The sequence below is a fragment of the Morone saxatilis genome, unplaced genomic scaffold, assembly GCF_004916995.1.
Source record: "Morone saxatilis isolate NCDOM2014 unplaced genomic scaffold, NCSU_SB_2.0 Contig20, whole genome shotgun sequence".
Lineage (NCBI taxonomy): Eukaryota > Metazoa > Chordata > Actinopteri > Moronidae > Morone > Morone saxatilis.
Window position 1 is genome coordinate 12446487 of NW_023339763.1, and position 23697 is coordinate 12470183.

Sequence of the window (23697 nt, forward strand, 5' to 3'; positions counted from 1 at the left end):
AGTATTTCTCTTATAACCCAAATAAAACTTGTATATATGCTTGCATGTGCAAATTTCATGCCGTATATGCCAAGTATGGATCTGGTCAGGCAATGATGATGAAATATGGTCCAGTTTAGGGCAACACAGAATGAAAAATTGAAATTGATAAAAGTCCTCTAAGAAGTTTCATAGATTTCAATTTGCTGGGCTGGTGAACAGAAGAATTGAGTGAGTGAACTAATAGCAGAGTGGCGACATACTTGTTGTGGACAACTTGGTGTGTACTAATTTTAAGACTGTAGTTTGTGTTGCTGTTAAGCAGATATCTCATTAAGTGTCCGCGGTGGCCTTTGCTCATTTAGGTTTCATGTGTTTGGCTCAAGTCTGAAGGACTTTTGAGAGTTTTCCTCTTGCCACAGTCCATACTTTGCAGTGTGCTTGAAGCGAACACTCGACTGGCCTCTTCACAAGTGGCCTCATTTTGCCTTGGTATTGGTCAGTTAGCTAACACTAATTCTGATGGTACTCAAGATATAATATGACTCACTTGTGTCATTGCCTTTGTGATTTTGATTTGCATAGGATGGACAAAACAGAACGCATTCACAAGTCTCAGAAAAGTCTCTAAAATCATATCCTAAACAGATAGAACAGCTGGCTATTCTATGCAAATTCATCTGATTTAGTGCCATCTTGCAGCGTAGTTGCCTCCCTTGCTTCACCCTCCCCTTTCAAGTGCTTAAGAGAAACGAAAAGCAGCACTATCTAGAGCCAGTGTTTGTTTTGTGCGTTCGGAAATTTAAGAAAATAGTGAAAAATGGCCATTACGAATTTTCAGAGCCCAGAGTGACATAATTCAGTCAGTGGTTTTGTCCTACCAACAGTCTAAAATCCAAAGATATTCAGTGTTACTCTTCTTACAAAACAGGAGAGAATCAGCAAATCCCCTCTGCAAATGTTAAAGTGGGACATGCAAGATTACAGACAGGGACAGATCAGACAGGACAGGGACAGACAGGACATGACAGACAGCACAGACAGACAGACAGGGATTAGACAGGGATGGAAAAGCAGGGACCAAGACACCCAGCGAAGTTGTCAGAAGCTCGCTGCGGTTGCAAGGGCTAGCTGATTAAAGCTGCCATGGTGCCTGGCAACAGTGTGGAGGAGAGCTGTTACACATGCTCCATCACAACAGGAAGTACAGGTAGAGAGGATCAGTGAAGGAGGAACGCAGAGATAGGATCAAGGTTCAAAGATGCCCCCGCAAAGCACAGCTCAGACAGAACTGGGCTGGATAGCATGGGGATCATATTGGATTCTTCTAGCACTGTTTTCAAGATTATACCTCACCTTCTCACTTCTTATGAAAAAATAAAAAATAAAAAAATAAAATTAGAGCTTCAGCTTAATTTTTCATTGGCGTGTGCCCTCCTTCCTCACCTGCTGTCTTCTTCTAATTGAGTACTTCCACATTTTCCTGTCTACTGTGGCACTGCCCCACTGACTTGTCAACCCACTTAACCTGTCATACCTCCTTTTTCTTTTCAACCGTAATCTCTCCTCACCTCATCTACCCGTACTGAGCATTTGGCCCCATGCTCCTAACCTGCTTTTCTTCATCGAAGACACTACCTCTCTTCTTCTAACTCCCTTACTCCCTCATAGCTTTGGGTCTATGCCATAGGCTGTGTCTTATATCCTTCCTCCACCCACTCTCCATTTGTCATTCGTCTTATATCTAACTCTCTGTCTGACTCCAGCGCAGAGCTCACTTGCCGTTTGTTGTCGCTCTGTCTTCTATTTTCCCACTTCCTTGTGTGCACCCTCTATTCGGTTGTCACTCTTTGTGGTGAAATTTCTGCTGGTTCCTCTCCATCTTTGTCTTTGTTTTGACACATTTTCTTTCTCTGTTTCCTTCACGAAACCCTCCACTCTTAGGTCCTCATCCTCTCCACATCTTTCCTCTTTTTCCTTTCCTTTCTTTTCCTGTCTTATTTTCTATCTTCTTTGCTGTATGAGGAATATGAGGAACCCCATGGGGGCAAAAATGGAATTGAATTCTCATTCTTATTTTTTACTCCTTGCATCAGTCAAAGCTCACTCCTTGAGGGCTCTTTCTCCACTGTCCTTTTCTGGTCTGTCCTTGCTCTGAGAGATAAATTGAGGATTGTTAACAAGATGTACATTTGCCAGGTTAATCATCTCCTGTGGGACGTATTCCACCCTCATTATTGTTGCCATGCATGGTGGATGGAGATATGATTTAATTTCACCAGGAGAAAATGTTGTCCCCCTGAACCCCTTTTCCACAGCTCTCCACCTCAGCTGCCTGACCTTAATGGTATAATGAGCATGAAGGTACCTGCAATCATAAATTTTATGATGAATTGTTTCAGCCACACTCAGTATATGCTTTCAGTACTCAGATAAACCACAGTACAGAACAAAAGACAGGAAAGTTTGCAGCTATATACAGAAGTTGTGTGTGTTTGTGAGCAGCCCCCCTGTATCTGTGAGTTTGTGTGTGTGTGTGTGTGTGTGTTAAGGAAACACAAACACAAGGGACTGTAGCTCTGAGGAACAGCACCACAGAGATCAAAAGCCCTCGGGGAGGGTATATCTCCACCTGCTGAAAAGGAACCCTAGTGTGACCCCAGGCAAGGCGTGTCTCTTCCCTCCAGGGAGTCCAGCACTGGTGGCGCACTGCAGCTCCACCCTTTTAAGATCAACACTTTCTCTCTCTGGAGGGCAGCTTCATGTGTACGTGTGTTTTATTTGATGTGGATCAACTCATTATCAGGATATAAAGATTGATGGAAACCATCTGTTATGAGGTCACTTTTCTAGACTTCTTTAAAGTTATAATCATTCATTATATCAATCCTATATCTTGTCAATGTCAATCCTATATCTTATCAATGTCAAGTATATAACATTTAGGAAGATCTATTGGCAGAAATTTAATATAATATTCATACGTATGTTTTCATTAGTGTATCACCTGAAAATAAGAATCGTTATGTTTTTGTTACCTTAAAATGTTTTCTACAGTAGCTCAGACCGGACAAACCAAACACTGGTTCTAGATTGGGCCGTTTGCATTTTTTGCTGCGTTTTATGGCCACCATAGTTTCTCCTTGGAAGAAACTAGACTGCTATCTGCCACTAAACCCTACATATGTCAATACACGTCATATCTAATGAAATTCTGGTATCTGTGTGTAAGCTGTCATCAGTAGCTACATTCACTGAATCAACCAGGAATGAAATCTTAAGGATGATATCTAGCTGTTTTAGCAGTTTATAGTTTAAAAGTACACAATACCTGTATTTATGTATCCAGTCCAGACCAGATCTGATGCTGGTGGCACATCTTAAAGATTGCAATGTTTCTTGGTTAGTATGTCTATCCAACCAAAACTGCTGTCCAAAGCAAGATATCTAACAATTTCTGCACAAATTACAATGAAATTTGCTGTTGCTAGCCATTTTAGTGATTTTTAGTTTATTTTTTTCACTGACCGCACTGACTTTTTCTCAGCACCACAAAATAACAAAATCCAATGACCGGATTGCCATGGAACTTACTAAGCACATTTATGCTTCCCCAGAGGATGAATTCTCTGAGTCAGAACTGGATGTGTGACAAAACTACTTTAACTTTATTGCAGTTTAAAGTCAAGTGAGAAACAGGATTTGGGTTTAAGCTCATGTACAGTATTGGTGGCATTTTCCCTGTACTCCCTGATGCTCTTTACTGGTAAATACCATCCGTTTTGAATTTAGAATGCTGCTGTTTCATGATGATGTTGTATTTTTGATGTACCCACTTGTGCCAACCAGCTTTGTAAGGCCTTTATCTAAGAACGCTTGACCCAAGTTAAGCTGATAGGACCACTCAGCAATTGAACAAGTGAACCAAGAGTTGTCCTGACTGAACTTCCATTAGTTATGTCTTAGATTTCCCAGAAAGACTTTAAACAGCTCCCAGAGTAGTAGATGATTTTTTTGTTGCATTAATGCTGCTGCAGTGAGCAATAGAAGCATCATTAGCCTTTTCTTGCAGCATTGCATTATGGTTGGCTATGGTGCTTATCTTATCATAATTTTCTGATTTCCAGCTTCTTGAATATGAATATGTTCTAGTTTCTTTAATCCTCTATGGCAGTAAACCTTGAGTATCCTTTGGTTATGGACAGAACAAGACAATTGAGAACATTATCTTGGGCTTTTGGAAACAGTGATTAACATGTTTCATCATTTTCTGAGATTTTATAAACCAAACAATTAATCCATTAATTGATCAAATAATTCACATGATTCAACAATGGAAATAATCATTAGTTGCAGCCATAGTTCAAACTCCATACCCTTCTGATCCCATTTTTCCACATTCGTGTTGAGGGTTAATTGTGAATGAATAAAATCACTGAGTGTGACTGTGTAAAAATTCCTACATGCAGGGTTATTTTATCTTACTGCGTGTATGATCTGATGTATCCAGTCTCATCTGCATGTGTTTGTCACCGTCGTTTTTCTCTGTTTGTGCAGGCTTGTGAATGTCTGAAAAAGGAAAACAAATCCTTTTTTATTTACAGGCACATGCATCGGCCTGGCATGCCTCCACTCAGCGTGCTCTCATGAGGCACTTGTGAATGTAGACAAAGGAATATGAACAGCATATTTCCAAATGTAATACATTATTGTATGGCTTATGCCACCTGGGTTTCCTTGATGTGTGTTTGATGTGAAACCCAGTGGCACCTGTGAACTCTCCTACATTGAAGAAGGTGTATCGATGGGATGAATGTTAGACGGATTGTTGTAAAGTGGATTCACATGAAAGACCTATTATTAATGAAAGAGACAGTTGAAGAGAAAAGGAGGCAACACACACACTCACATTTGTACCTCACCCCTGGGAAATAATCGTGGTAGCTAATCCATCTCAGTAAGGTGGAATATGCTTATTTAAACGCTTCAGTCACAAATTCATTTCACACATTCCTGAGGCTCTGTAAGTGATCAGTGAAGAAAAATAGACGCAACGCTCTTTTTCTCACCACTCTCTGAACAACATTAAAGGGTGTGAATATCTAATCTGTTTTTCATCTGTTTCTCTTTCCTGCCTGTCACCCTTTCATGGTCGCTTTCTTTGTTTTGTCTTCTTTTCCTCCTTCTTATTATTTTTTTTTAATCATCTGGCCTCTTCTCTCCCTGCCTTTTTTCTTTTGTATGTCTATCTCTCAGGCATTGGCACCGAGGATGGTAGTGCAAAGAAGGATGAGGATTTCAAGGGCAAGTCCCAGAGACAGGTCCAGTTCAACCCAGGACAGACCAGAGCCACGTGGCGGGTTCGGATACTGACTGATGGGAAGTATGAGCAAGTTGAGACCTTCCAGATCTTGCTGTCGGAGCCAGTGATGGCAGTGATGGAGTTCCCTGCCACAGCAACAGTTGAGATCCTGGATCCGAGTGACGGTCAGTATTGCTTAGACCATTAGATCATTGATAGTCTTTTGTGGTGTCAAAAAAAGTGGAAAGTACATTTACTCAAGTATATTGTAATGATAGTATCAAGTATATAATATATAATATTAATGTTTGAATTTTATTGTGCAGATTGATGTATGTGCAGAGTTTGACACTAGAAGGATGTTTTCACATTCATCTGCTTTTCAACATTTCTCTGAGCTTACGAGAAAGCTAGAAAATCAGATTTCAACGTAAGCATGGTTTGTGATAGTAAATCCTGGTCCAATATGCAACGTATGCAAATGTAATGTAGATACTTAAAGGCACCAGACCACATACACTGAGAATGGACTACAGTGAAGAAGGAGACATCTTGTGTCCAGCAAGGAGGGGCTCTTTAATTAAAATTTTGAATACATGACTTTTACTTGAGTATTTCTACACTGTGGTAATTGCAATTTAAGTACAAGATTTGAGTACTTCTTCCACCACTGGTGACAATATGAGGTATTGTTGTCCACATTTACAGAATTTTCCATCCTTGAAGAAAATTTTTTCTAGATACTGTATACAGATGTGGAATATTAGTTGCAGCATTCATGTATAACAAGGATGCCCAAAGTTTTCTGTATAGGATTCATATATAAAGAAAAAACTTGACTGTTTACTGTGTGCCAACTCAAACAAACAGATTATTAAAAAGTATATTGTATAAAGAAATAATTTATTCTATATTTCCATAAATTTCCATGAATATGTTTTTATTCAGTTTAGTGTGTCTATTTGATGTGATATCCATTATTCAAAATGAAATTCAAATGCAGCCTCCGTGGACAGATAGTATGGAACATTGAAAATCGAAGTTAATAGAATATATCCAAAGAGGTGTTTGCTTGCTCACCTAAATAGGAGAATATGACTTTAGCTACACAAGTTTCTGACATTCATAATGCACACCTCACAAAATCCCAACTGCCACTCAAGTATTCCTGTTACAAAGCAATGAAAAATACACAAACCTTTACTGCGTTGCACATCTGTTGTGTGAAGTATCAGTCAACTTGGCACACACAGAGAGAGGACCTGTCAATATAAACATTGCCTACTGTAGATATAGAGTCATGTCGAATCTGCCCTTAGGCAAAGAGGAGAAAGAGAGTTTTGACATGACAACCGGTAGAGATTTAATATAGGGATGATGACTGTGTTGCATTGTTACACTTAATAGTACTGTGTGATATGCTTAAAAGCAGTATGATTTAGAGTTACATGTTTATTTATTTGTCCATTATCATCAGGACAAATAAAAGGTTCTCAATGGCTTTACTGAATACTGATTTTGCTATTTAGTGGCGAACATTAGTCAACCCCTAATAGTTAAGTATGGAAAGTGTCTCAAGCATACACATACAGAAAAACTTGTGTGTGTGTTTTGCTTTTTCTCTTCAACCTGCCATTTCCACTCACCTAGTTCTTTGTGTCTTTGCCTCCCAATTGAAATGTTAATGGAATATTGAGTAGTGCAACGGACTGGCTGCTCTGCTTTATCAAGGCCAGATTTACTCTTCTGCAGCTTTTTACATTTAGTTTTTTGTATGCATTACTCCTCTCCTCTGTGCAACTTTTATGTAATTATAGATGCGCAACAAAGATGGAAAGACTGAAGCCTCCATTATAGTGACACAACAGCTGCTCTCATCACTCTCTCCCTCTTATCTGTCTCCTTCTTCTCTCTGTCTTTTCTCTAGGTCTTGATCTCTCTCTTTCTCCCTCACATTCTCGCTCCGCAATCTATCCTCCCCTGTGGGTTAATTATGGTGTGTGCAGAGGGCAGGGGCTGTTTTGTTTTCTGTCATCTCTGGGGATTGTCTAATGTGACAGAAATGTGCTACTCTGTACTCTGATAGGCTTTAGCTATGATTGTGGTGTTAGCTGTACTCTAGCTTCTTTCTCTAATGATGAAAACTGGCTTTGTCTGGTCTTCTGTTTAGCCTGGAGATTCCCTCCCCAGAGGATGTGTCAGCTAGGCTAATAGCTTTAGAGGAGGAGAGAGGATTGCTAAGCTTTAACCAAAAGTGTTCCAAAATTAAGAAGAGCATAACAGAGTTTTTTTCTTACAGCATGGGCAATCTCTGTTGTCTGTGTGAATGCCTGAAGCTCTTCTGTATTGTTTTATTTTTGTTTTAGTTGTAAGAATGTGTACCCTACACCCTCATTCTGTATTAGCCTGCTGCTACTTTGATTAATAACGAGAAGTGGGCTTGTTCTGTGGCGCATTTGCCTGTGGTACACCCACTTTCAGTGCTGCAGCAGACACAAACTCTGTTTAATTACAGGGTGTGATAGCCTAGCTTTCCTCCTGCAAAACTTTATGGCTTTCTTTCATATATAATCCATGCACAGTGCTGACTAAAGATGAAGGTGGCAGCCTGCTGTTTTGACTGTTTGCTGCAAGCAGTATCAGCATCTTGCTACAGTCAGTGATATCTTTCTTGCTTCCTCTACAGCGAGGATGCTATATGTCTTCACAGCAGTAACTCCATTGCATTTTGCACCAAGGTCATACTGCTAAATTATGAAGAACTGTTTTCTGTCTTGTATTTTATTTATTTATTTTTTTAAATCGCAAGGTCAGCACATCCGTGTGTAATTATAAGAGCTTTGTCTCAGTTAGGATGTGAAATCTGTTGTGTTTAGTTAGGTATTGGCATCAACAGTCCTCTTGTTTTACATTTACAGCTGATAGGCTTAACCACTTTTACAAGCTGGTGATAAGTAAAATGCTCAGCTATCAGAACAACAACCAGACAGTAGAAACTGCATACATAGAATATTCATGAAATGATCAATAATGGAGAAGTTCCAGGCATAAACATAAAAGCTGAACAGGTTTTTTTTCTTTCGTTTTATTGTTTATGGCAAGACAATAGCAAGATCATGTGCTCCAAGTATTCACTATTTTAACACCCTCTGTGAAAGCATGTGTTGTTTTTTTTTGTTTTTTTTTTCCTCCCCATGAATGTTTTAAAGTGACTGCATGTTTTCCTCCAAGAGATGAACTTGACCCACTTGGCTGGAAATTAGCTTTTTCTAAATCTTGGGTGGATTTAGAGCCACTAGAAGAGCAAAGTGTGAGGTGAAATGTGAAAGTACTGTGAGGAGAAGAGGTGTGGAGAGAGAGAAGAAAATCAGGGTATAGTGGTGTGTGTGTGTGTGTGTGTGTGTGTGTGTGTGCGCGCGTGTGTAATAGGTAAGCAGTAGACCCTAATCCCCTGCTATGAGTCCCTGTACCCCCCTGGGGAGTGACAGATTGTGGGCAGTGACAGAAAAGAAAAATGAAGGAGAGGGGAGAAGATTGAGAGGAGAGAGAACAATTTAGGGAGAGTTACCGTGAGAGAAGAAAAATGTTTGACCCCCTGCGGTGCATAAGATTGTCTCATGTTGATGACTTCATCCCAAAGAGTCATCTTAGGTGTTGATGTATTTTTACGCTGGGTGTTGAATCAAACATCCAAATCTGCTTGCTTGCTCATTTTTCACGCTCCAGTGCTTGCCATTTTAATGCCAAAGTTGTTGTTGCATGAGCAAGCCACAAGTGTCTTGAAGTCCCCATCATTCATTCACTCAAGAAGAGAGAGGGAAACGGGGGAACAAAGTCACAAGAAGATCTGGGACAAGGTGAAGCTAAGTCCACTATGTTAGTGTTTTTATTGGTCCCTGTGCGTCTGTGGAAAGTAGCTCCAACATTTATTGTTTCTATAATGCCGGTAAGCTCTTTGCTTTGATAAATGATGCTTTCACTGGCTCTCAGTCTCTCTCCCAATCACAAACTCCTCTCAGAGACGGAAAGTAAGAGAGATTGTCTGGCTGACCCCACTGTGTACAGAGGAGTCGGTGTGTGAAACTCCCAGCTGATTCACTCTGAGCGGCTTGCATGTGTAATTGTCTGCGACACAGCAGGCAGTAAGGAAAACTTCCAGAAGGGTCTCTTTGAAGAGCACCTCTAGTTGCATCAAACCGAAAACTGTGATGGAGAGTTATTTTTGAATATGAAAAAGCACACTGCAGGACCACCACTTCAATAGATCTGAACAAAAAATGTCATCTTCGGCTCGCTAATGCAGAGCCAGAACAAAAGCCTGTATCAGTCCTTGATGGCCTAATGTACTGTGGATTTTTGCAGATTGTTATACATATCATTACCCTTTTCTTTTTTTCTGACTCTTTTCTCCTCCAAACAGAGTCGACTGTGTTCTTCCCGGAACAGATCCACTCAGTGCAGGAAGATGTTGGTGAGCTTTTCATCCCGGTGCACCGCAGTGGAGACATCAGCCAGGAGCTCATGGTGGTCTGCTACACACAGCAGGGTATGGACTAGCCTTTTTTCACCCCATCTAACCCATTTAACTTCAATGTACCTTGCCTGCCATGCTGCCTTGCTGGCCAGGCTGACCATATCTGATGGTGAATGTGAATAATTTCTGACCTCATATACTGTATGCACATAAATAATTTAATTGTTTGAAGTATATGGATAAAAAAATATTTTAAAAATGTCTTTTTCTCAGATTATGCAAACAAAGCATAACTAGACATAACTAAAAACTCCAATTTACATTCGGATCACGGATTGTGTTTTCTCTTTAACTCTGGTATCCATGGTGTTTTAATGAAATGTTAATGTATCTTTAATGTGTCTGGTGCACCTGTCGCACCTTTCCTGCTTGACGATGCCAATGAAGTCTTTTTAAAATGCAGCGAATGTACCGGAAGAGATGCAGTTCACACAACATTTGCATTTTCACGTATAGGATGTAGCAACATAAGCGCAATAGCATCACAATTAGATGCCGGTGCCTTTTCCATGTTCCAGTTCATCCAAATCATTAACATGCTTCCATACAACCTCCATAACAAATGCAATCTCTTTGTGAGCATTCAAATTACTTTTAATTACTTATTTCCAGCTGGTGAGGGTGACAATGTGTATGTTATCCTCATGCAGTTAAATACCATGAAGTAGATTTAGACAAAACACGAAGGGACTGATTAGTCTAATAAAGGCACTGTTGTTAAATGTCAAAAGGCTATAGTGGCTACACCACAGGCTTGATTTTTGAGAGGACCTGTGGGGGTGCTCTGTTTCCTTTGTGTTCTGGCATTAAAACTAATTCTTATGACTTGCATGATTGTCCTGCTGTAATTAAAGGTCAAACTTTCACAAACCATAATGGCTGAATTTTATTAAACTCATAGGAAGTGGCTCCATTGTAGGAAAAAATTTACCTGAAGGTGATCACTTAGCATTCCTAAAATAAGAGACGCTGTCTGAAAAACTGTCAGTTTTCTGATGCCTTTTACAACTATAATATGTTTCAATAATTAAGATGAATTAATTAAGATTTTTATTTAGATATCTTCTGTTTTTCACTGTGCTCCCCTCTTCTTTCGCTGATCCCTCTTAAGGTTCTGCCACAGGGACGATTCCCACCACCGTCCTGTCTTACTCTGACTACATCTCCCGTCCAGAGGAGCACAGCAGCATCCTTCGCTTCGACAAGGGTGAGAGAGAGAAGCAGTGTCGCGTGATGATCATTGATGACTCTCTGTACGAGGGAGACGAGAGCTTTAACGTCACCTTGTCACTGCCTGTCGGGGGGCGTCTGGGAATGCATTACCCCACCACCAAAGTCAACATCTTGGAAGATATGGATGATGGTAAGGCATGCTGATGCTGTGCTGCTAATATTTACACGTATGTATATGTGTATGCCTGTCAGCCAGTAGGCAATTTGTTTCTATGTTTACTTCCCCCATGTTTCTATTTCCAGAACTGCAAGGAGTAATACATTTTATAGAAAAAAATCAAGCTTGAATGAATTTATTTCCACTTGGTGTGTGTATTTCAGGTTAAACAACACATGCATGTGGACACATAAAGGTGTGCGGCGGTGAATTTGCAGTGCTAGGAGTTCTGATGTTTTGAATTGTCATCCGTGCCTTTGCATCACAGAAGATCTCTTAATTATGCTTGTTTACAAACTAACTGCATGTTGAGGCATGCCAGGATAGTGTTGGAAAAACCCTGACACCAACCCTGCAACCGCAGCAGACAGATGGAATCAAACTCACGTCTAGCTGTCATTCAGGCAGGTTTTAATTACAGTCGAGACTCACACGGGCGTCCAGCGGGATTACATTATCACACATGTCCCTGGTCTGCTTTCATCCTGTTGCAGCATCGTATGAACAAAATAGATTACATCTTCGGAAAGGCAGAGAAATATGTTAAAAGATTATTTGTGGAGGGACAAACCTGCTGGGAAATTCGTCTTCCAATCTCCAGGCCCTTGCCAGCATCTCACTATTTTGTACTGATTTATTTCATAGACTTAACTTTGAGAGATTGAATGTCTCTGCTCAAGGTTTTTGTTAAATGCCATGCTGCAAGATTGTTAAAGTAAAAGTCATATTCTTTTCTAGAGACGAGGGAGCACAAAGGTAATAAATCTGAGTTAAATTCCAGCACTTTAACTTCAGATCAGCTCCATATAGATATGTCAAATAAGTATTTCCTGTCGTTACATACACTGTTGTTCTCATTGTACAGGCTTTATGAGCTCACCCACCCAACTATCATAACTAGAGAAACTAGAAACTGGTTTCCTGTTGGTAAAGTCTGAGTATGAACAAATAAATACATTTTAATTGAGCTACATGAGGTCCAGCTGAGCGTAAATCACTTGGTTTCACTGGCTGTAATGCTCCAGATGGATGTTCATTTTTCATTCTTTTTTGTACGCACTTTGTTTGTTTATTCGTCATATTCCGTAGCTGGAAATGAGCGTTTACATTTGGCTGCCGTCCAAAATAACAATACAAGGAAGAAGAGAAAATGTTCTTCAGGCACTTTTAGGCAGAGCAAGGAGAGGAGTTCTATTAAATGCCTTGATTGATTACACCTGGAACGTCGGGAATAAACAACATTGCATCACATTATAAGGTAACCAGAACATAACTATATCTGGTTGTCATCAATACAAGTTGCTTTGGACTGAAAACACATTTGTTGTAGTGCTTGGGCCAGGGTGTATCTCTAAGTTAGGTTTAAATCTTAGAAGAATTAAGTTCCTTCCCAGACATTTTACTATTTTCATTTCAGAAGACTCCCAGTCTTCCTTTTTGTCTTCCTTTCCTTTGTCATTCTTTTCATTTTGTCATAAATTGTTTGTAGCAGAAAGAATAGTGTCAGAGAGGACTTGTCAGGCTATTGCCAAACTGCAGACTGGGATAAATAAAACAATGCCAACTGAGAACTCATTTAGGGATACAAACAATGGTGCCAAATTGAATGCGTGTGTGTGTGTGTGTGTGTGTGTGTGTGTATCTGTGTGTGTAGGCATCTGGGGGCTAGTTAACAAGAAACATGACACACTGTCTGATTGTTAGTAAATTGTCAGAAGACTTCAGTTGTGGGACTGAGTTCAAAGGAATGGAAATGTGTTTGTGAAAGCCCAACTCCAGTGAGAGATGATGTGTCATTTATAGCCTCCCGGAGGATAATGCACCGTCTGACAGTGCTCTAATACCTGCACCCAGGCAGTCAATCCGCAGCCTCCTTCACTTTAGTACGAACTCAACTCGCCATGGAAACTGGAAAAAAACAAGAGTTACGACGTTACTGTGTGTGCTTGCGTGCACAGCAGCCGGCGTCTGCTGTGCGTGCCGTGTTTATTTGCGTGTGTGACTGTGCACGCCAAGTTAAGGTTAGACCTCGAATTCTGCATCAAAAGTAAGTGGTGAGCACTTTTGTGACTGCTAGTGCTCTCTCTAGCCCCATTTTTCCTTCCCCCAGGTCAAAGTCAAGTTCAGTCTGCTGTTCTCCTTCCATCTCTACTACCACCACTCTGAAAAAAAAGACCCAGGGGTGTCTGCTAGATTTAGTGCTTTATCAGATTAAACTCTACAGTACCTGTCTCCCTCAGTGTTGCGCTCTGCATGGCTGCACCCTCTGACTCAAAGTGAGTGTTGTCATCTCCTTGTACCCTGCCAAGGAGAGAGGGCACTCAGACTCTCTCAGTCAGGTGCATATGGCCACAGCTGAGTTTGTGGAATTGTAGATTAGCTCAGAGTATTTCTTGAAAACCTAGTCCTTCATTTTAATATTAGGGCAGCCTTTACTGTTGGTCACACTCCAGAAGCAGCGGAATTGCTCGTTTGTGTATTATGCCCTGCCTATAGATAAAAACTGTTTCCAGTTGTCAATATGTGGTAGCACATTCCATGCTTAAACCAAATTGTTTTAATGATACATTTCTCTATTATACATGCATGACATCTTCCACCACATATCCCCTATTAGCATATAAGCAGCAAATTGTGGCCCTTTTCTCCCAATTCCTTCATTTTCTTCCTTAATTGTGCCCCCTGTTACATACAGCATAACGATTTTATTTAAAAAAGAAAAGAAAAAATGGACACATTAGCATGTAGTGAAGCCAGAAGCACCCTCTCATTAACCCAATAAAGGCAGCAAAAAATGCATACAATTTACCCATGCATGAAAATATTGCTGATATCACCACATCATATAGTGTGGTTTGCAACCTTTTTGGCCCGAGACTCTTAAAAGTGAAGCAGTGTCTACTTGCAAACTCCTTGTGACAGGTTGCATTATGTAAATCAGTCAAGCCAATTAGTGATGTTTCATTTGAATACTTTTTAGATGCCTGAAGCGGTGAAACTGTCCAGTATTTCACAATAAAAAGATCAGAGACAAGTCAGAAAAAATAAACAATTATGTATATAGCATCTTTTTTTGTGCCGTAATTTCTTTATATGTATGAATTTTAACCCAAATCACAAATGGGGAGTGTATGAAATAAAGAAAAGCAGCTCTTTTAAAAGACAATTTTGTCACCTCATTCCAAAAGCAGGGGCCCTTCTTTAGAGGGCAGCTGAGAATGTTCTATAAACTGTATTTAAAGGCACAGTGACACACAAATGGCTACACACACCCACACATAGTAATTATCACAATTTGGCTTTACACCTTCCCCAGACCTCACACATGCTTCAGAGCGCTAAACCACATGCATAGCCCCAGAGGGTAGAGAGAGGATGCAGTTCTCACTCATCAGTCATCACTCAACTCCCTCTCGTGGTGCCAAGAATTTGTCATCCCCAGGCGCAGTCGGGACATGTGTGAATGCAGACATGTATATTAACATTCAAGCAGAAGTTTCCTCTCTGAGGATAAAAGGAATGTGTGCCAGATTGCTTATATGGTGTTTACAGATATGATACATGTTTCCGCTGCCATTGTTGAGGCATGCATTAACGCAATAATAATTATCCAAAAAAAAAAAACACTTACCAGCTCCCACACTGTTATGTATTGGTATCTGGTTAGATGTTTTTATCCATGTGTTTTTCCCACCTACACAATTTACTCTGCCATTGTGCAAATACACAAATTCTATTTGCATTACAAACCAGCGCTACATCTGTTAGATAAAGCTGAGTGTGTAGGAGGAGGAAAACGTATGAGAGAATGACAGATAGATTCACTGAGAGAACAAGTCTTTAGTTGGAGAGAGAGGACGTAGGCTGCACTTGATCTGTGATACTCACTGGATATTGTTGCCCTGGGTTGTCACTTACTGTGTCAAGTTGAGAGTCAAAATGTAAGTGCAGTAAATTTTCTCATTCTCTTAGTTATGTATACTATTCTTAGCTTTTGTTATCTGGCCCAGTTAAAGTATATAAATAAAATATGAAAGTATATATATCAGTGAAGTAATATTCAGGAAAAAATATATCTCTGGACTGCTGAAGTGTTTGATCATGACACAAAAAAATGATAATAGGCATGCTATTTTTGGATTATATGTCGGAATACAAGAAAGGCGCCAAGTGAGGGAGACTGGCACCTTAAAACTGAGACAGAAGAACTTTTATTCTGTCAGTTTTTTAGACTTGACAGGGTAGTTTGTGAGAAATGAAGCTGTCAGATACACATTGGACTGCCTCCACTTTGCTGCCTCAGGAAACAATGCCAGTTCAAACAAGCCTTTGAGCAGTCTGGGGGGCCTCTTTCTCTCTGTCTCACCATCTCACTATGCCACATTCAGAGAAAGAGACGCGCATACACATGAACACACACACAGGCCTTGTTATTCAGTGCTAACTGCATCCTTTTTAGCTGAAAGTACTTCTGTCAGAAGAATGGTAACAATGAGGTGGGATGAAAGGTCAGGAAAGGTTGAAAGGTTACACCTCCCTGCAGTTTAACTTCAGACTAATGGGCTGTCGCTGTTTGACCTCTGTGTCTGGCTGCTGGCTTTACAAATGGATCATGTCAGACTGCGGGTGGCTGCTGGCAGATCTAATATCACCACAGGTGCACATATAAGGAGAGAAGGCAAATCAAATTAACACTGAATAAAAAGTAAAGTAACAAAGTTGCAAATATGAACTCTGATACACAGGTGTGTACACAACAAGGACAGGGATTTCACAATGAAAAAACTGGGAAATTATGAACCTATAGAGGTTCTAACAGTGGTTCCCAACCTTTTTCCTTAAGGGACCCTTTTACTATGATTGAGTAAACTGACAACCCCTGATTTAGTAACATATTTTATAGATATTTCATTTTATATTCATTCCATAACAATAACAGTACAGATCAGATTAACTGATAAACTGAACAATGAATCCAAATAGTGAACATAATAACTGCAGGAAGTTTGTGTAAAACAAGCAATTTGGATTAATTTTGAGCTGAGTATTTCCTGTGAATATTGCATAAAAGATGATGAGAGTTTTCCTGATATACAATTATCTTTCTGTAGCCTATTATGTTTTTTATTGTGTTTTTTGTTTTAACAATCACATACGTAATAGGCTTCTTTTTTGGCAAAAGTGCCTTAGCTCTTTGGTTGTTTTAGCTTTTCTAATACAGGATGAGGCTGTTTATCAGAGAGTGAAGGCTCTGTGAATGTAGCTTGTGTTCAGGTCTTCAGAGTTTGAATCTTAAATAATAATCTAAATAAGAATTTAATTTGGTTTTCTTCAAAGAATTGATAAAGGCCTACTGTATATATATTTTTAAATTGTCTTGCACACTTTAAAATCAAGAAGGCCCCCTAGCGGGGGTAGAACAAACAAGTTTATAAAAGAATACTTCTAATACTTGTTTTTATTGCTTTTTTGCTGCGCAGCTCCAGTGTTTTACTTTGGAGAGGTAGAGTATCATGTGGATGAGAGTGATGGATATGTGGAGATCAAAGTGTGGAGGACAGGAACTGATCTGTCCAAGACTGGCACTGTCACCGTCCGCTCTCGCAAGGCCGAGCCTGTCTCTGCAGAAGGTAAGCTCCTAGTCATACAGTCAAATGTTGCTTGTGCTTGAATGGTAATTACTGAACTGAAGCAATAGGATTAGCTGCTGGCGTACTGTAGATCTACTCAGCGTCTCGTAATTTTTTCCAACCCTTCATCCCGCTCTCTGTCCTTCCTCCAGCTGGTACTGACTACGTAGGCATCAGTCGTAACCTGGACTTTGCTCCAGGCGTCAGCATGCAGACATTCAAAGTCACCATTCTGGATGACCTGGGACAGCCAGAGCTGGAGGGGACTGAGAGCTTTGAGCTTGTCCTACGTATGCCAGTGAACGGCATCCTGGGAGAACCTGGGAAGGCTATAGTCTTCATCAATGACTCAGTGTCTGACTGTAAGTAATTTATTCTCTCCTAAATCTTTTACTGTATCTTTAAATAAAAAGAGCTGCTAGCATGGCTGTAGACTCTTGTTTTTCTTTACTCTCAGTGTAATTTAATAATAATTTGCATGTTTTTATCATGTTTTTTATGTGTTAAAAAAGGTGTATTGTTATTAGTGAATATAACTAAATGTCTTAGAAACATGTTTTTTCTAGCTTGTCATGACAACTTCTTTATAATTCAAGTTTTCTGCTTTAAACACATCTTATCAATTAATTTGGCACTTTTCTTTTGCTGTGTATTTATAGTTTTACAAAATGTATTACCAATGTCCAAAAAGCTTGTTATAATAGCTTGATTTGCTATTTAAAATCAGTTCAGCCAGTTAAATTCAGCCCACATAGCATGGAAGACATTATTAGTCCCTTCGTTGTACTGTATGTGATGATTGAACTACTCATTGATTGACAGTGCCAAAAGTCCAGTTCCGTGAGCCGGTGTACGCGGGAGAGGAAAATGACGGTCAGATCACAGCGACAGTGTACCGCAGTGGCGACATCAGACACAAATCCACTGTGCGTTGCTACACCCGTCAGGGCTCTGCAGAGGTTGCCTCTGACTTTGATGAGAGACCCAACACAGAGGCATCTATCATCACTTTCTTACCAGGTGCTTCAAAAATCACACAAGTACATCACATCACACGTCTCACACGTCTCCTTTTTTTTTTAGATTCATCCTGTGTCTTGAAAATTGACACTCTTTTAATTAAATAAACAGCCCTAAACAGTAAACAGTTTTTTTTTTCACATGTTTTTTGCAAAATCAGCAGTGCCTTGCAGACATTGCAGGAGCTTGCAAGTTTAACTATATTCCACACATTACCTGCTACACTGTCATTTTTAGCTTCCAAAAACTAAACAAAGGGAGGAAAGGCTATATAAATAAGATATTATATGCTGTAAAAAGGAAAAAAATAAAGAATTATTGTAGAATTTATTATTTTTTATTATCCGCTCTCCACTGCAAATTTTTTGACATGTCCCGTCATCACCATCTCGCTGTGCACTCTAGGCGATGCAGAGAAGCCATGTATTCTGTCACTGGTTGATGACACGCTGTACGAGGAAGGAGAAGAGCTGCGGTTGGTCTTAGGAAACCCGAGGAGCAACTCACAGTTTGGCGCAGCAGTGGGAGCTCTAAATGAGACCCTGGTTAAAATCAAGGACACAGCTGACAGTAAGTGATATAAAGAGGAAGAGACAGAGGCGGGGGGAATGTCAAGAATTAAATGGTGAAAATGGTCAAATAAAAAGTGGTTAATCCATTTCAGTTATCTAAATAGTAGAATAGTTTAGGCTGACGAATATGAAACATACAGTATACAATGTGTACCTGAACACATATGGTTTTAATTTATAATTATATGTATGTATAAATATTTACAATGTTTAAAGATTGATGTCCATAATCCCACAATATGTTAATAATATATTATATTTTATATAATTTTTTTTTTCTTTCTGTCCCTTAGAACCCATCATCCGTTTTTTGGAAACTAAGTTCAGTGTTAGTGAACCGAAAGAAGCCGGTGCCGTTGCAACTGTGAGGATCCCTGTGGTACGAGTGGGTGACACATCAAAAGTGTCAGTAGTCCGCGTTCACACCAAAGATGGGTCAGCTATCTCAGGAGAGGACTACTACCCTGTGTCTCAAGGTAAACAACCATCCGACACCAATCCAGCTACAATTAAACAGCACTATCAAACGTTAATGAGACTTTGACAAAGGATTATGCACACTTAATACCAGTGGATGCAAAAGTAAATGTGATTTGTACAAAAGAGGTCAAGACACTCAAATACAACTCAAAACCTCTGAGTCACGTGGAGTCTAACGCTCCACGTGATACATTACGTTAAGCATTTGCAGTAGCTAATAGGAGAGGTTTTGAAACAAGGCTCCTTATAGGAATGTTGAATGAATGAAAGTGGGCATAGGGATTTATTTGGGCGAGGGTCATTGATTTTTTATTTCATCCCAAATGGGAAAAGGTAATTTCTGCAATAGTCCAGTGGAGGGTCATGTAATTTTTAATTGAATTTCAGTTTTCCTCTTGCTTTGTCAGCAGGATGAAATCTCCCTCTTCATCCACTCAGCTTTTAGCGCAGTGAACCTTTCTTACCTTAATCAAGGCTTGAAATATTTATATGAATACTTTCAGTCTATTCAAATCATACCTGCCTACCCACTGTTCAAATAGTGCCAATTTCCCAGCAGTTTTGAATCATACAGCGTTGAATTTCACATTTTTGCTCAATATTTTCTCAGTGCAGCACATTTCCAATGCAAAGCTCTGTTACTTATCTTGCAAGGAGATTGGCCACCTTTAACACTATGCAAATAGAAACCTGCAATGCTTTTTAGCTAAGTGATATATTCCTCTGAAGCAATAAAACATGACTTGGGCTAACCTGTGAGGCTTTTAATTTTCTTGTTGAAAACTAAATTCAGCAAAAAAGAGAGAAACTTAGCCTTGAGGTCACCTGACTATTTTTTATTAAAAACCATAGAAATAGATAGAAATTGCTCAGGTTCCAACAGGGATGCATTTCACATGTTCAAATTATGATCTATTTGTGCTGTATTGTGTGTTCTGTATACAATTTATTTAGCTGTTTTCTATGTGCATGTTTGTGTGTATCCAGACATTGAGTTCAAACAGGGGGATAAAGAACATGTGGTGCAGGTGGAGGTGCTATTCGATGGAGTCAGAGAGATGAGGGAAGCCTTTACTCTCCACCTGAAGCCTGATGAAAACATGGTGGCTGAAACTCAGGTGAGGAATGTGTCCATGCCCAACCATCACAAACAATCGCAGAAAATCCACTTTTTCAGCTTGATGCAAAAGTAAAGAGATGAAAACCTTTCTTTTTTTTTTCAGATTTGACCTATATTTATCCAGGTCAGTCCCGCTGAGATCAGGGATCTCTTTTACAAGGGTGTCCTAGCCCAGACAACAGCAGCACTTTACTGTAGCTGCAGCCAAATAAGCGATGAAAACGTTACAGAATAAATAATAGATTATCTATGAAAAATAAACAGTGAGAGGAAGAAAAGAAGCAGCGTGTGAGAAATAAGAGAGAAGGGTAAATAGAGAAGCCAAGAATCAGCCATGACTGTGAGATTGTAAACACATCCAGCTCTGTGATGGGTGGAATAATTCTGTTTCACAAACAGCACTGTGTTGCTACTTATCATTAGTCTTAAAACCTCTTTTTCTGGAACAGGTAACTAAAGTGATAGTTTACATCGAGGAGACCAACAGCATGGCTGATGTCACCTTCCCTTCCCTGCCTCATGTGGTGTCACTGCTCCATTACGACGATGTCGCCAGGACAACAGACAACCTCCACCCACCAGCTGGCTACCCCGTCATCTGTGTCACTGTGAGTCAAACTTACTTACAATATTAAGGGACGCAAGTGGCTTTGGAGATATCTTTGGAAGTGAATTGCTCGTTGTACAAAAACAGCACACTCTAGCAACATTTAGGAAATTATAACTTGCCAGACTATGGTTAAATTTGTAGGCTTTCTCTGTAATGAGGTAGGAGGACCTAATCAGGACCGACATCCTGTGGGAGTTGAGGGCACATTGTTATCCCTCAGGAGTCATACTTTTCTTTGGCAAAAGTTAAATTGTCCTTCCGGAGTTGGCCAGTACGTCCTTAACATGGCACAGTTTAGTAGGCCACAATCCTTGTGTTTTCATACACAGGAGAATCACTTCCACTCTTGAATACAGGCTCAGTGAGACACTTAAATGGATTTTCATGATGTGCTAAGACATTTGTTTCTCAGGTGACTGCTGCTGCTGTGTGTGTGTGTGTGTGTGTGTGTGTGTTTTGGTGTGTTTGTGCCTGTGTGTCTGTGTGTGTATATTTCCCTGTGTTGTGGTTAGGGAGACAATTAAGTAGTCTTTTGGAAACTGAAATGTTGAGTGCTGCATCAGGAGGAGGCACAATGTCAACAGGTTTGAAAGGATATCCGCGGAACCACTTGAACCCCAATCCCATATCCCTATCTTTCTCATTATAAAAAACCCAATTTTAAGAGCTTAAAATAAGAAAACATAACATGCTGAAACATCTGGATTTCCTTGGCAACAGTTACTAATTCGTTTGTATTCTGTACCTCTTTCTCCTTTTGTCCTCTGGCATCTGCTGTATCTTTCCCACCTCTCTGCTGTCCCTGCCCACCCACCCACTCCTGCTATATTCCTTATCCATCCTCCAGGCTTGCAACACAAAATACCCTGACTATGACAAGACAGGCTCTATCTGTGTCAGTGAGCACATCAACAACACCTTGACCCGCTACCGCTGGCTCATCAGTGCTCCAGCTGGCCCTGATGGCGTCACCAGTCCCATGAGGGAGGTGGACTTTGACACCTTCTTTACATCCTCCAAGATGATCACACTGGACTCAGTCTACTTCCAGGCAGGCTCCAGGGTCCAGTGTGCGGCTAGGGCTGTTAATTCTAATGGGGACGAGGGTTTAGAGCTCAGCAGCCCCATTGCCACTATCAACCAGGAGGAAGGTGAGGACAGAACAATGAACAGCCATTTCTGCATGTTATGTTGCCAGTTTTCTAGAGGAGGAATTAAACACAGCCCCATCCCCAATCTCATAATGCAATGAGAAACAAAATAGCTTTGTCCTCCAAGCATTATGAATTTTCAGGAACAGTGCCTTTGAATAAACATTACCTACTGTATGGTGCGACTGCACAACATACACATTAAAATAAAATTACACCTAAAATTACTGGAAAACAAGGGTCATAAAAAAGCAGTGAATACTCCATTACAAGTGAAAGGCCAGCATTCAAAATCTTACTTGAAGAACGCATGCAAGTTTTATCAGAAAAACTAATTAAGTATCAAATGTGAAAGTAAAGAAAAGGCCCTCAGTTGGTCAGCATGGAGCTAATTTTAATGATTTTATATATGTTTATTTAACTCATAATAATCATATCATATTTTATTAGATCATCACATGTTACGTATGTAAAATCTTAATCTGCAAAGTAAATAGGTACTAAAACTGTCAAATAAATGTAGTGGATTAAAAAACACAATATTTCCCTCTAAATTGTAGTGGAGTAGAAAGTGGCAAATGGAAATGAAGAACAACAACTACCTCATATTTGTACTTAATTACAATACTTGAATAAATGTACTTAATTTGTACATTCTGCCACTGATAAAAAAAATTACAACATGCTCTTAGACTGACATTCCTAAGTTACCTTTGTAGAACAAAAGCTCTAATAAACTGTAGTCCAGTGTTGCTTCAAGCTGTGTGCTTTGAGAAAGAAATATAATAAATAAAAACTCTAAAATATTCTGCTGTTGCTATGTTATCACTTATGCTGCACTCACTCCACCTACACATCCTGAATGCAACAAGTTCAGTCACTCTCTCTGACGGTGGTCACTAGGTATTCTTAGAAATGGCAAAATTGGTACCTGGCACAGTAATAGTTTCGGCAGGTTAAGAGAAAAATGTATTTAACAGTATATGTAATTATATAAATCACGTAAGGTGGATCACATTAGTAATCAACTGTAGACCAAATGATACCCAGTCAGTTTGTCTTTTTTCCTCCTCCTTGCAGTCTGATGTTGTGTTCAGAATCTCTCTCTGTCATATAAAGGTATGTGTCAACCGCGTAAGATGGGGACTGTTGGTGCTGAGCCTTTCTCTGCCAAGCTGCGCTACACTGGAGCAGACGACCCGAAACACCCCAACCTCATCAAAGTGACTGTCACCATGCCTCACATAGATGGTAGGTAGGAGCTGGAGGCAGGACTCATACCGCAGATGAAGTGAAGTGTAATGTAGTGTGTGTAATATTCACGTCTGGAGATCCTCAGGAGCATGACAGCCAGAATATAGATCTTGCTGGGTTGTATCGAACCCCGCTGTAGAAACCCTCCAGCACACCCACTACTTAACATTCCCTTCTTGATTTTTAATCAGTTTCCTTCTGCCTCGTTTCCTGCAGGTTTCCGTCTTCCTTTTTTCTGTTGCTCCCCTGCTTTTCTTTTCATCACTTTTCCCCTCTTTGCTCAACTATTTCTTTCCTTTTTAAAAAAAATAATTATTTCTCTCAGTATCAAAGGTAGTTGGACACAGTCGGAATCACATCATCTTCTTTTTGTCTTGCAGGCATGCTTCCGGTAATCTCCACTCGCCCTCTAATGAACTTTGACCTGACTCTCAGTCCTGACGGGAGCCGGGTCGGAAACCACCGCTGCTCCAACTTGCTTGACTACAAGGAGGTCACCACAGGTCACAGCTTCATCACCGCTTCCACACGCAGCCCCGAAAGCATGGGAGATGCGGCGCCGTATCAGTTCAGTAGCTCCTTGCGGGGGAACAGCACATTGCGCTTCTACAGAAACCTGAACCTGGAAGCATGTCTCTGGGAGTTCACCAGCTAC

At 40.1% G+C, this 23697-nt stretch overlaps 1 protein-coding gene across 1 annotated transcript in view; it reads left to right on the forward strand.

Moving 5' to 3' along the window:
- Positions 1-23697, forward strand: part of frem2a (FRAS1 related extracellular matrix 2a) — a 52211-nt gene that overhangs the window by 21731 nt on the left and 6783 nt on the right. The window contains exons 4-16 of the mRNA XM_035666862.1: positions 5236-5466; positions 9702-9827; positions 10927-11178; positions 16686-16835; positions 16988-17197; positions 17658-17855; positions 18261-18425; positions 18721-18903; positions 19895-20025; positions 20477-20635; positions 21485-21788; positions 22908-23039; positions 23423-23697. The exon at positions 23423-23697 is cut by the window's right edge and continues 4 nt beyond it. Coding sequence (XP_035522755.1) covers positions 5236-5466; positions 9702-9827; positions 10927-11178; positions 16686-16835; positions 16988-17197; positions 17658-17855; positions 18261-18425; positions 18721-18903; positions 19895-20025; positions 20477-20635; positions 21485-21788; positions 22908-23039; positions 23423-23697 — 2516 coding nt within the window. The remainder of the gene's footprint in view (positions 1-5235; positions 5467-9701; positions 9828-10926; positions 11179-16685; positions 16836-16987; positions 17198-17657; positions 17856-18260; positions 18426-18720; positions 18904-19894; positions 20026-20476; positions 20636-21484; positions 21789-22907; positions 23040-23422) is intronic.